The sequence below is a fragment of the Odontomachus brunneus genome, unplaced genomic scaffold (genome assembly GCF_010583005.1).
Source record: "Odontomachus brunneus isolate Ranch 3 - 2012 unplaced genomic scaffold, Obru_v1 Obru_scaffold_001, whole genome shotgun sequence".
In the NCBI taxonomy this organism is placed as follows: domain Eukaryota; kingdom Metazoa; phylum Arthropoda; class Insecta; order Hymenoptera; family Formicidae; genus Odontomachus; species Odontomachus brunneus.
The window spans coordinates 7,631,531-7,642,855 of record NW_022639451.1 but is presented as its reverse complement, the minus strand read 5'-3'; the positions used below and the strand labels follow the sequence as shown (position 1 = coordinate 7,642,855).

The following is an 11,325-nucleotide window of genomic DNA, read 5'->3' as shown; positions in this document are numbered from 1 at the left end:
AAAAATATATATATATATATATATATATATATATATATATATATATATATATATATATATATATATATATAATATATATTACTCGCCTCTCCCGAAATTCTAATAAGTTAACCGAAGGCTTCCCCAACCTGTATTATTATATTTCTTGCGCGGTAACATCATCATAACTTTGCCTGCACATCTCTTTATTATACTATATAATGGCCTATAATTGTTTGTATAGCGGTAAAATCGATAAAGAAACAACATTTGGTTGAGGTTCGCTCTATGGCAAACCCGCCGGCGATTGTGAAAGTCGCGTTGGAGTCCATCTGCTTATTGCTCGGCGAAAATGCTAGTGACTGGAAATCTATCCGCGCGGTCATCATGAGGGACAATTTTATCAATACTATTGTCTCTAATTTCAGTACTGAGGACATTACGTAAGCATGCATTCATTATTAATATAGTTTTACGCTGTAATATCGAGAAATCAGTTGTCACAAATTTAAATATTTATATATGATGCAATATATTTTTGTTGATGCATATGATAATATCACATTGAATCGACGATTAAAATACATTATCTTACAAATTTGTAATAATTTTTAAGTATTTTGCATTCACGTGTTTGCTGATCTTATCTTTTTTTTGTGTTGAAAATTAAATATACCTTAGCGCGTAAAAACAAAAGATGATTTTTTATATGTACTATTAAAAGTACTAAAAAGTACACAAGTACATAGCAGTACTATGTATATATATACGCTTTTTTATTATCATTTAATCAATATATAATAATATATTCTTCACAAATTATTTGTGCTTAATTTGTTAAGAAATTTTAAAATAAAAACTTTGAAATATTTTAATGTATATATTAACAAATTTAAATAACAAAAATTAAGAAATATTACTATTATTTTTATTATATAATAATAGTTGATTAAATTCGTCACTAACATTGAATTGTGCTTAAATTTTATATTCGTTGATAATAATGTGTATATAAATGTAACATTCTAATCAAGATTAATAGTGTATGGTAAAATTATTGCATGAAAGTTTATCGTAATATAACAAAGATGGTATAAAAAAACTAGAATTGATAAGTTAATTTCTTTTAACATAAAAAAATTATACAAATTTTATTTAGCGATGAGGTGAGAGAAAAAATGAAAAGCCGCTATTTGAGCAACCCTGATTACAATTTTGAAAAAGTGAATCGAGCTAGTTTGGCTTGCGGCCCTATGGTAAAATGGGCTATAGCACAGGTATTTATTTTAATATTTATTTAAAATAATTCGCACAAGAGATGTGTACAAGATAGACTATTTTAATGAAATAATTAAAAGTTGAAATTTTATGAAAAATTTTTGTCAACACACAAAATTTAGAGAAAATGTTAAAGAAAACATATTTTTGCTTTATTTATTTTTGTATATGTGTATATTTAACATACTTTTATATAAAAGTGGTAAACATTGAAACATAGAATAAGATGTTACAATAAAAAATATATATAATTTCTTGTTAAAAAATTAACTTGATCTTGAAATGTTTTTAAAAATTTTTAAAAGTATTTATTAATATCACAAAAAAGTACTTATTAATAAGTATTATAAAATATTGTCACTTTCGACACTCACATCAAGTTTTATTTTTTAAAAATATTTTATAAATCTTAAATTTTTAGATATATTTGATCGCTTTATTTAAAGTGATTTATCTTGTATATTATTATCTATTATTATCTATCTTGTATATTACTTACAATCAATGTTTGCAATTATTTGAACTTACAGGACAATTTCCGAAGACAATTCTTATTCTTTCCTTCTTGTCGCTCCCGTTACTTGGCGAGCTACGCAATTGATACGCTCGCGACGTTTACATATATAACCTCAGAAGTGTGAATAATTAATTCTTAAAAAAAGAACATGTTATCAATAGTATTTCATAAATAATGTATAAATCTATCATATTATAATTATAATTTTCAATCTATATATAATATTATATCTCGATTATATAATAATTAATTCAAATTACGCATAAGAAATTAGTTTTAATCAGATCTTTTTAGCATTTGAAAAGTTCCTCAAATATGATGAGATTCAAACTTCTAAAGCTAATCATTAGTTCTAAACCGCGATCGTCAGTTGCATGGCTCTCTCCTACCCAGGTAGCAAAGTGACGTCTAAAGACGTCACCTTGCTACCTGGATAGGTGAGTGGGAGCGGCAAGGAGAGCAAGTATAGTCTTCGAAAATCGCTTAGAAAATTCATGTAATTCTGAGTATTGATTTATATTATTGCTTAGAATAAAATATAAAATAATGTCATTTCAGATTGAATATGCAGATATGTTGAAACGAGTCGAACCGCTACGCGATGAACTTCATTCTCTGGAACGACAAGCAGAAACTAATAAACTGAAGGGCGAAGAGGTGAAGGATTTGATAGCTCAACTAGAGCAGAGCATAGCATCATATAAGGAAGAATATGCTCAACTCATCTCGCAAGCGCAAGCCATCAAAGCCGATCTGGAGAGCGTGCAAGCCAAGGTGGATAGATCGATTGCTTTATTGAAGTCTTTGGTGATAGAAAGAGAAAGATGGGAAGCAACGAGCGAAACGTTTAAGAGTCAGATGTCTACAATAATCGGAGACGTTTTGCTGTCTTCTGCTTTCTTGGCTTATGCTGGTTATTTCGATCAACATGTAAGTTATAATAATTTATAATATCTTGTTTAAAATGATGAATCGATTTACAATAAAGCTTATTTTATTTTAGTATCGCCAAAATCTCTTTAGCACATGGTGTCAACATCTGCAACATGCCAATTTACAATTCAGAGCTGATATTGCGAGAACGGAATATCTTTCTAATCCGGATGAACGTTTAAGATGGCAAGCAAATGCGTTACCTACTGATGACCTATGCACCGAAAATGCCATCATGTTGAAACGTTTTAACAGATACCCGTTGATTATTGACCCATCCGGTCAAGCGACGGAATTTATCATGAATGAATTTAAGGACCGAAAGATTACGAAGACTAGCTTTTTAGACGATTCGTTCAGGAAAAATCTCGAAAGTGCTCTACGTTTCGGTAATCCTTTGTTAGTACAAGATGTGGAGAATTATGATCCTATACTGAATCCCGTGTTGAACAGAGAACTTAGACGAACCGGCGGACGTGTATTGATTACGCTCGGCGATCAAGACATAGATCTTTCACCATCTTTTGTTATCTTCTTGTCGACGAGAGACCCAACGGTAGAATTCCCACCAGACATTTGCTCGCGCGTGACGTTCGTAAACTTCACCGTTACTAGGAGTTCATTGCAAAGTCAATGTTTGAATCAAGTGCTAAAAGCCGAACGTCCGGACATTGACGAGAAGAGGTCTGATCTATTGAAACTTCAAGGAGAGTTCCATCTGAGATTGCGGCAACTTGAGAAATCTCTGTTGCAAGCGTTGAACGACGCCAAAGGCAAGATTCTCGATGACGATTCTGTGATCACTACTCTTGAGACCTTGAAACAAGAAGCCGCTGATATTAGCAAGAAAGTGGAGGAGACGGATAAAGTCATAGCAGAGATTGAGACAGTTTCCCAGCAATATATGCCTCTGTCTCAGGCGTGTTCCAATATGTACTTTACGATGGACAGTCTTAACCAAGTACACTTTTTGTATCAGTACTCGTTGAAGATGTTCCTAGACATTTTCACATCCGTGTTGTCACAGAATCCGAAATTGTCCGGTTTATCGGACTATACTCAGAGACTTTCGCTAATTACGCGCGACTTATTCTCTGTTTGTTACGAACGAGTTGCTCGAGGAATGCTCCATACGGACCGATTAACATTTGCTCTCTTGCTCTGTCGCATCCATTTGAAGGGCATACCGACGGAATCTACTTACGACAGTGAATTTACGTTCTTCCTACGCGGAAAAGAAGGTGTTCTTAACATTCGTGGCCCACCGGTGCCCAATCTTAGTTCAGAACAACAGGAAGCGATGATGCGCTTAAGCATAAGATTACCAGCTTTTAAGAAACTCACGGAGAAGATACAAGAAAATGCAGAATTTGGAGCATGGTTGCAATCACCCACACCTGAAACGTGCGTGCCGAAACTTTGGGACGAGGAAAAACCGTCATCACCGACGGGAACGGCAATGCATGAATTACTAGTGATACAAGCGTTCCGACCGGATCGTGTAATCGCGGCTGCGTCTTTAGTAATGACTTCTGCTTTCGGCGAGTCTTTTATGCCAAACGCGGAAGCAGAGCTCGACTTCGCATCTGTCGTCGAGAACCAACTGAAGGCAACCGTACCGGCTTTACTTTGCTCAGTGCCAGGTTTCGACGCTTCCGGTAGAGTGGATGACTTAGCCGCGGAATTGAGCAAACAAATAGCTAGCATTGCTATTGGATCGGCGGAAGGGTTCAATCAGGCCGACCGAGCTATAAATATGGCCGTGAAAGCCGGTAGATGGGTACTGCTGAAGAACGTGCATCTTGCACCACAGTGGTTGGTACAGTTAGAAAAGAAATTACACAGTTTGCAGCCGCACACTAGTTTTCGTTTGTTCTTAACGATGGAAATTAATCCTAAAGTGCCGGTAAATCTACTTCGAGCTGGTAGAATCTTTGTATTTGAACCGCCTCCTGGTATACGAGCGAATTTATTACGTACGTTCAGCACTGTACCTGCTTCAAGAATGATGCGGGCGCCTAACGAAAGAGCTCGTCTCTACTTTTTGCTCGCATGGTTCCACGCAATTGTGCAAGAACGGTTGCGTTATGCGCCATTAGGCTGGGCCAAACATTACGAATTCAATGAGAGCGACTTGAGAGTCGCTTGCGACACCTTGGACACTTGGATCGAAGCTACGGCTATGGGTAGGACAAATCTACCGCCCGAGAAAGTACCTTGGGATGCTCTAGTAACTCTGCTCTCTCAATGTATTTACGGTGGTAAGATCGATAATGATTTCGATCAACGTCTTCTGGCATCTTTCTTGCGCAAACTCTTCACACCGCGATCGTTTGAAGCTGATTTCGCTCTAGTTGCCAACATTGATGGTGCGCAAAGCAATCAAAGGCACATTACGATGCCAGATGGTACTAGACGAGATCATTTCTTGAAGTGGATTGAGTCTCTCTCGGACAGACAGACGCCTTCTTGGCTTGGTTTACCGAATAACGCGGAGAAAGTGCTCTTGACCACGAGAGGAACCGATCTGGTTTCGAAGCTTCTCAAAATGCAACAACTGGAGGATGAAGACGAATTGGCGTATTCGAACGAAGAATCCTTGGATACACCAAGGGAAGCCGAAGCGGACGGTCGACCTTCATGGATGAGAACACTACACAATTCGGCCTCGACTTGGTTGCAGTTACTTCCAAAGAATCTACCGACTTTAAAGAGAACAGTAGAGAATATTAAAGATCCTTTGTATAGATACTTTGAGAGAGAAGTTAATAGCGGAGCAAAATTACTTCAAGACGTCATACACGATCTGGAAGATGTCGTATTAATTTGTCAAGTATTTACATTATACTTTTCTCAAATACAAAATAAAACCGGTTCAATCGGTTTAACTCGAAATAATAACATTTTATCTTTGACAGGGCGAGAAGAAACAGACTAACTACCATAGAACAATGCTATCCGAATTAGTAAAGGGTATTTTGCCTGGTGGTTGGAGGAGATATACTGTACCAAGAGGTTGTACAGTTATACAATGGATCACAGATTTTAGTCATAGAGTTTCGCAGTTGCAAGAAGTTTCGCGTTTAGTATCTCAAGGTGGAGCAAAAGAAATAAAGGTGATTTTCCATTTTTCCAAAATTGTTTATTTCACTGTGTTATAGATACTTTATTTTATTAAACTTGTCTATACCAAAAATTTTTTAATTTAAAGAGACAGAAAAAAATGGCTCCAGGAATCTCCAAAGAAATCCAAAAATAAAAGTTAATTTATAGACAATTACAAGCCAACATACGCACTGATTACCATGTGAATAGTTTTGAAAAATGTCGTCTAGAGCGTCTTGAAATTTCTAACACTTAATTGCAATTGTAACTCTGTTAGACATTTTAGAGAAAATTCTTTAAAAATACTTATATATGGGTGTGTGTGTGTGTGTGTACATTGTCATCGCGACACGTTAGCTCATATTTGTCTATAAATAAGTTGTTTGTATTGTAATATTTGAAAATATTATAGGCCAAATTTCTGTTTAATCCATATAACTTTCAGTTTAATTCATATTTAATTTATGTATATCATAGTTGAAATTCTGCTTATTGTAATATAAAAAAATTATTTGGTATTCACAGAGTTTCCCAGTTTGGCTCGGTGGCTTACTGAATCCCGAAGCTTATATTACCGCGACCAGACAATGCATCGCGCAAGCTAATAGTTGGTCGCTTGAGGAATTACAGTTGAACGTAACTATTGGTGATGGCGATAACATTGCTACGGACGATTGCTCCTTCGCCGTTACTGGTTTGAAACTACAAGGCGCGCAGTGTAAGGATAATCAATTGTATTTAACTTCAACTATTATGACTGATTTGCCGGTAACGATGTTGCGATGGGTGCGATCCTCCACAGAGGATATCAGAAAGGGCAAATTGTCTTTACCGGTTTATTTGAACAGCACCCGTACTGAACTATTATTTACCGTTGATTTAAATATCGCTCCTAGTCAAGAACCGCATAGTTTTTATGAGAGAGGAGTCGCTGTTTTGACATCTACAGCTTTGAATTAAAAACTACTTAATCGATTTTTAGCACGAAATATATCGCTTATACTATCACAAGAATTATTATTACTGCGATAATAGAAACAGTTTGAAATGCATTGCTCCATGTTACAGCGTTTGTAAAGGAAAAAGAAATTAACATGCGACTTGCTATAAGTTTGAAATACATGTCTGTGTGTGTGTGCGTGCATGCGTGCATGCATGCGTGTGTGTATATAAATAAAAGTATTAAGAAAACGTATTTTACACAAATTGCTTACAAGTTATTAAAGTACTTTGTGCTAAATGTATAATTAGAAACGGATATATTCGACGTATAATACTTGTATAATTAAATGTATATTATTCATTTCTATAAATCAACATTTTCGTAAAAAACAGATTATAATATATATATATATATATATATATATATATATATATATATATATATACATATACATATATATACACATATATAGTTTATTTAATTTTGTATACGTTCGAATTTTTAAAATATGTTTTTTTGTAACAAAGTTACACTATACGTTTATCTAAATGTAAGCACATATATATATATATATATATATATATATATATATATATGTATAGCGATATTATATTATTTATAGGAGAAACTTGAATGATATCTAATAAAGTTTTCTGTTATAATATTTACCTACTATTCAGCTAGTACATAGATATCCGAAAAGTATCTTACAAATATCCTTCAAGGATATTGAGAATATCCATAAAATGTCTACTTTATGTCCATCAAACACCTATAACATGAATGTCTATAACATATCCATATAAGAATTTGGTGGACATAGTTTTATTCCTGAAATGTCCAAAAAATATCCGATATACGGAATAAACTTCATATAGACGTGAAATGAGTATCATAAAAAGGGATTACATCTAGAATTTTAATTTACATTAGAATGTAATGAGAGAGAGGAGGAGGGGGAGGGGGGAGAAAGAGAGAGATTTTAAAACAATACATTTATTAAGGGAAGTTTATATTACATATATTTTACCTTAATTTAAACAGTCTTATTACTTTGAATTATATATTTAATTTTATATATTGTTATTAATTTACATTCAAGTCAATATTTTTAAAGGAGCATATAAAATTTATAATTTAAAAGAAAGATGCATTTGTTAAACAAATTAGAATAGGAATTAGAATATAGTAACATTAATTATTCTATGTTATATTTAACCATTTGTTTGGCACGCGCGCCAAAAGTCGCGCACTTTTGGCGCACGAGAAGGAACTCGCCTTACTTCTACGCTGGAAATATATTATTAAATTTAAAAGATTACTAATCTTATGTTTTCGACATCAAGGAATTCGAATTTTATGTCAAAATTAAAGAATTTTTAATCCTCGATGCACTATTGTATGTTTAATACGCATGGAAAATTCTTTTCTACCTATTTTTTCTACTTCCCCTCTAATATTTTTATTTTCTATTCTTATTCTTCCATATACTACAATCTACCCCAGCAAACACAATAATATAAATAAGTTACATCGTTGTAATATAACGGAATGCAACGTGTAATATAACATGTTTGTTACATGTAACATATACGTTATTTATTATTTCCCATTCAAACGATATTGCAGCTATGTAACAAATATAACGTGTTACTAAAATGTTATATAGCTGTTATATATATATATATTGTTATATATATTGCTGAAATGTTTACAGATGGAATATAAATTATTATTTCCAAGTAATTATAGGTATTTAATTGTACGCAGAGATTACAAGCTATCAATTAATTTATAAAAGTATGCTCCTTAAAATATTATAATTATATATCTCGTATAAAGGTTTTTGTATTTTTAGTAAAGATAGCATAAAAATATCTTGTTATTCTAAATTAATTAGCTCTCAAATAACACAAGATATTCCAGAATCATCCTAGAGCTACTTTAGACATCTAATATCCCAGCATGTCCTCAGACATTTTATGCTATTGGAGCTATTTTTATTTATTCATTTCCATCTTTCTGTACACGCACCGGCGTTAAAGCCGTATATCCGTGTGACTCGCACACGATGATGCGTCACTCACACACTGCTGCTTGTGATGAACCATGAGCAGCACGGAGTGGTGGAGGCGGCTAGCGGTAAGCGATCGTCGAACGCTTGGAGAGGGAATAGTGGTGGGAGTCGCGGCGATCTTCCATCCTCTATCGCAGACGTAAAAGCGAGAGAGATAGCATTATAAGACGTCGTGGACAGAAATGCCGTCCTAAAATACATGTGACACATACTAAGAAAACGCTTGACTCACACTGTCTTGTCTATACGTGAGCAATACGCGGTGTCCCGACGACTGTTTCGCTCACTCAAACGTTCATGCATTTTTTCTTATTAGCAAGGAAATTACTGTAATATAAAAGGAGATGTTGGGGAAGGGTTTTCAAGAGGCTTTGACAAATGCTTCTTAATAGCTGCTCTTGAAAAAAAAAATATTAGATTTTTTTCAATATAGAATATTGAATCAATATAGAATACTGCAACAATACAGCGCTTGTATAGGTTGTCGAAGTAAAGTATTTTTAATTTTAGTGTTGCATAAACACGCGAGATATAATTATTTCATATTTTATGCGTTCGAGTGTGTGTGTGTGTGTGTGTGTGTGTGCGCGCGCGCACGCGTGTGTGTGTGTGTGTGATATATACATATATATATACAGGGTGTCCCGCGCAAGACGGACCAAAAGAAAAATATAAGTAGAACACATAAAAGTGGATAAAAATTATATAGGCCATTTTTCAAACAACCACGTAAAATTTCGAAATATTAATTAAAATAGTTAAGCATATCAGAGCGCGGCGACATGGCAGGCGGGACATACGGCTCGCCGCGGCCGGCGAAGAAAATGGATGATTGCTCGCGGGCCTATCTTATAGGTCAGAGAGGTGGGCCGTTTGGCATACTGAAATGAGTAGCTCCGTGTGTGCGTCCGTGTACGTGTGCGTTCTTCCATTTTCTTCGCCGACCGCTGCGAAACGTACGTATATATTAATGCATCATATTTTACGTACGAGAAAGACACGAGAAAATGGAAGCCATCTAGTGACCGATCCGATCCTTAGATATAAGAATACTATATAACATAGATGTAATGCAAATAAACGCTTGTTATATAACCTGTTATATTATAATCATGTTGGTGTTACACAATTATAACCTATAAATAGTAGAGAATTATAACAATTCTAAAATATAGTTAGATTGCAGTTATAAAAGAAAATTATGTAACTTTAACATTAATAACGTATAATTAAACGTATAACATCCGTTATATTACGTGTTACTTCTATGTTATATAATAGTTATATTCTATGTTTGCTGGGACTATATTATCTCCTCTTCCTAACACATTCATCTTTTGCCAAACATATTTTAACCCTCTATTCTTATTAATTCTTTTAATGAAAATTCTATAAATCTTTCTTTTTTCTTCCTCTTCAAAAATTTTCTTGTTTCAATTCTCGTCTCTTGATATTTTTTTATATTTTTTCCCTACTCCTTATCTTCCACAATTTCTTTAATCCATTAACGTCCAAATGTGTTGAAATTTTATGTTGATTTGAGCCATTTATTTTATTACGGAAATGAGATCTGTTGTATATAAAGAATACTATTCCACTAATTTCAATGTCGTTCTATCGAATAGCGTTGAGAAAATAAAAAAAAAATCTCAATTTATGCAAAATTTTATTAAATATAATAAAAAAACGCATGTTTTTAGGGGTAATTTTTTTCTTCTTCCGCTATTTTCTTTATAAAAACGTATTCGTATCGCTCGGGAAAGTGTCTAAAACGTGTTTTCGCCATTTTAACTTAAAAAATATGCCATAGGTATTTTGTTCAACAAACATGGCGATATCAAAATGATGGTCAATTTGAAGCGTTTAATTCGAATTTTTTATTTATATTTGGTTATCGAAATCGTTTTAGGGTCAAAATTACATAGTGTATTATGTTAATTACATAGGATACGAACACATTTTTATAAAAAAATAGCGGAAAAAGAAAAAATTAGCCCTAAAAACATGCGTTTTTTAATATTGTCTTGCAAAAATTTTGCAAAAAATAAATTGCGATTTTTTTTTAATTTTCTCAACGCTATTCGATAGAGCGACATCGAAATTGATAAGAATGCTACTCTTTATAAACAACAGATCTCATTTTCGTAGAAAAATTAATGGCTCAAATTACCGTAAATTTCAGCACATTTAGGCGTTAATAAGTTAAAATTCTTTTTCTTTCTTTTACTATTTCATTATATTCTTTATCTCACCATTTCACTGGATAAAATTTCTTTTTATTATTTCTTTTTAATATTTAATATTTTAATTTATAATAAATTTTGTAAATAATAAAGAAGTACACACAGTAAACAAAGCATCATTGACATTACAATGTTAGCTCAATCATATGGTATATTACGTAACTGTTACTTTGTTATACAAAGTGAGAAAACAGTATGGAAACCCTGAAAAATCTATCAGGACCTTGAATAAGTTCTCGCTGTTTTCCAA

At 33.4% G+C, this 11,325-nt stretch overlaps 1 protein-coding gene across 5 annotated transcripts in view; it reads left to right on the top strand.

The window, feature by feature from the left end:
• The window catches only part of LOC116852712 (dynein heavy chain, cytoplasmic), a 39,980-nt gene extending 31,638 nt beyond the window's left edge, over window positions 1-8,342 (top strand). For 2 of the 5 annotated variants that reach the window (XM_032834979.1, XM_032833712.1), the window contains 6 exons: window positions 224-422; window positions 1,139-1,256; window positions 2,333-2,704; window positions 2,778-5,540; window positions 5,626-5,823; window positions 6,338-8,342. In XM_032834979.1, the coding sequence (XP_032690870.1) occupies window positions 224-422; window positions 1,139-1,256; window positions 2,333-2,704; window positions 2,778-5,540; window positions 5,626-5,823; window positions 6,338-6,772 (4,085 nt within the window). In that variant the 3' untranslated portion in view covers window positions 6,773-8,342. The remainder of the gene's footprint in view (window positions 1-223; window positions 423-1,138; window positions 1,257-2,332; window positions 2,705-2,777; window positions 5,541-5,625; window positions 5,824-6,337) is intronic. The other 3 variants (XM_032835150.1, XM_032835069.1, XM_032834400.1) reach the window with 2 other exon arrangements.
• The last annotated feature ends 2,983 nt before the right edge of the window (window positions 8,343-11,325 follow it).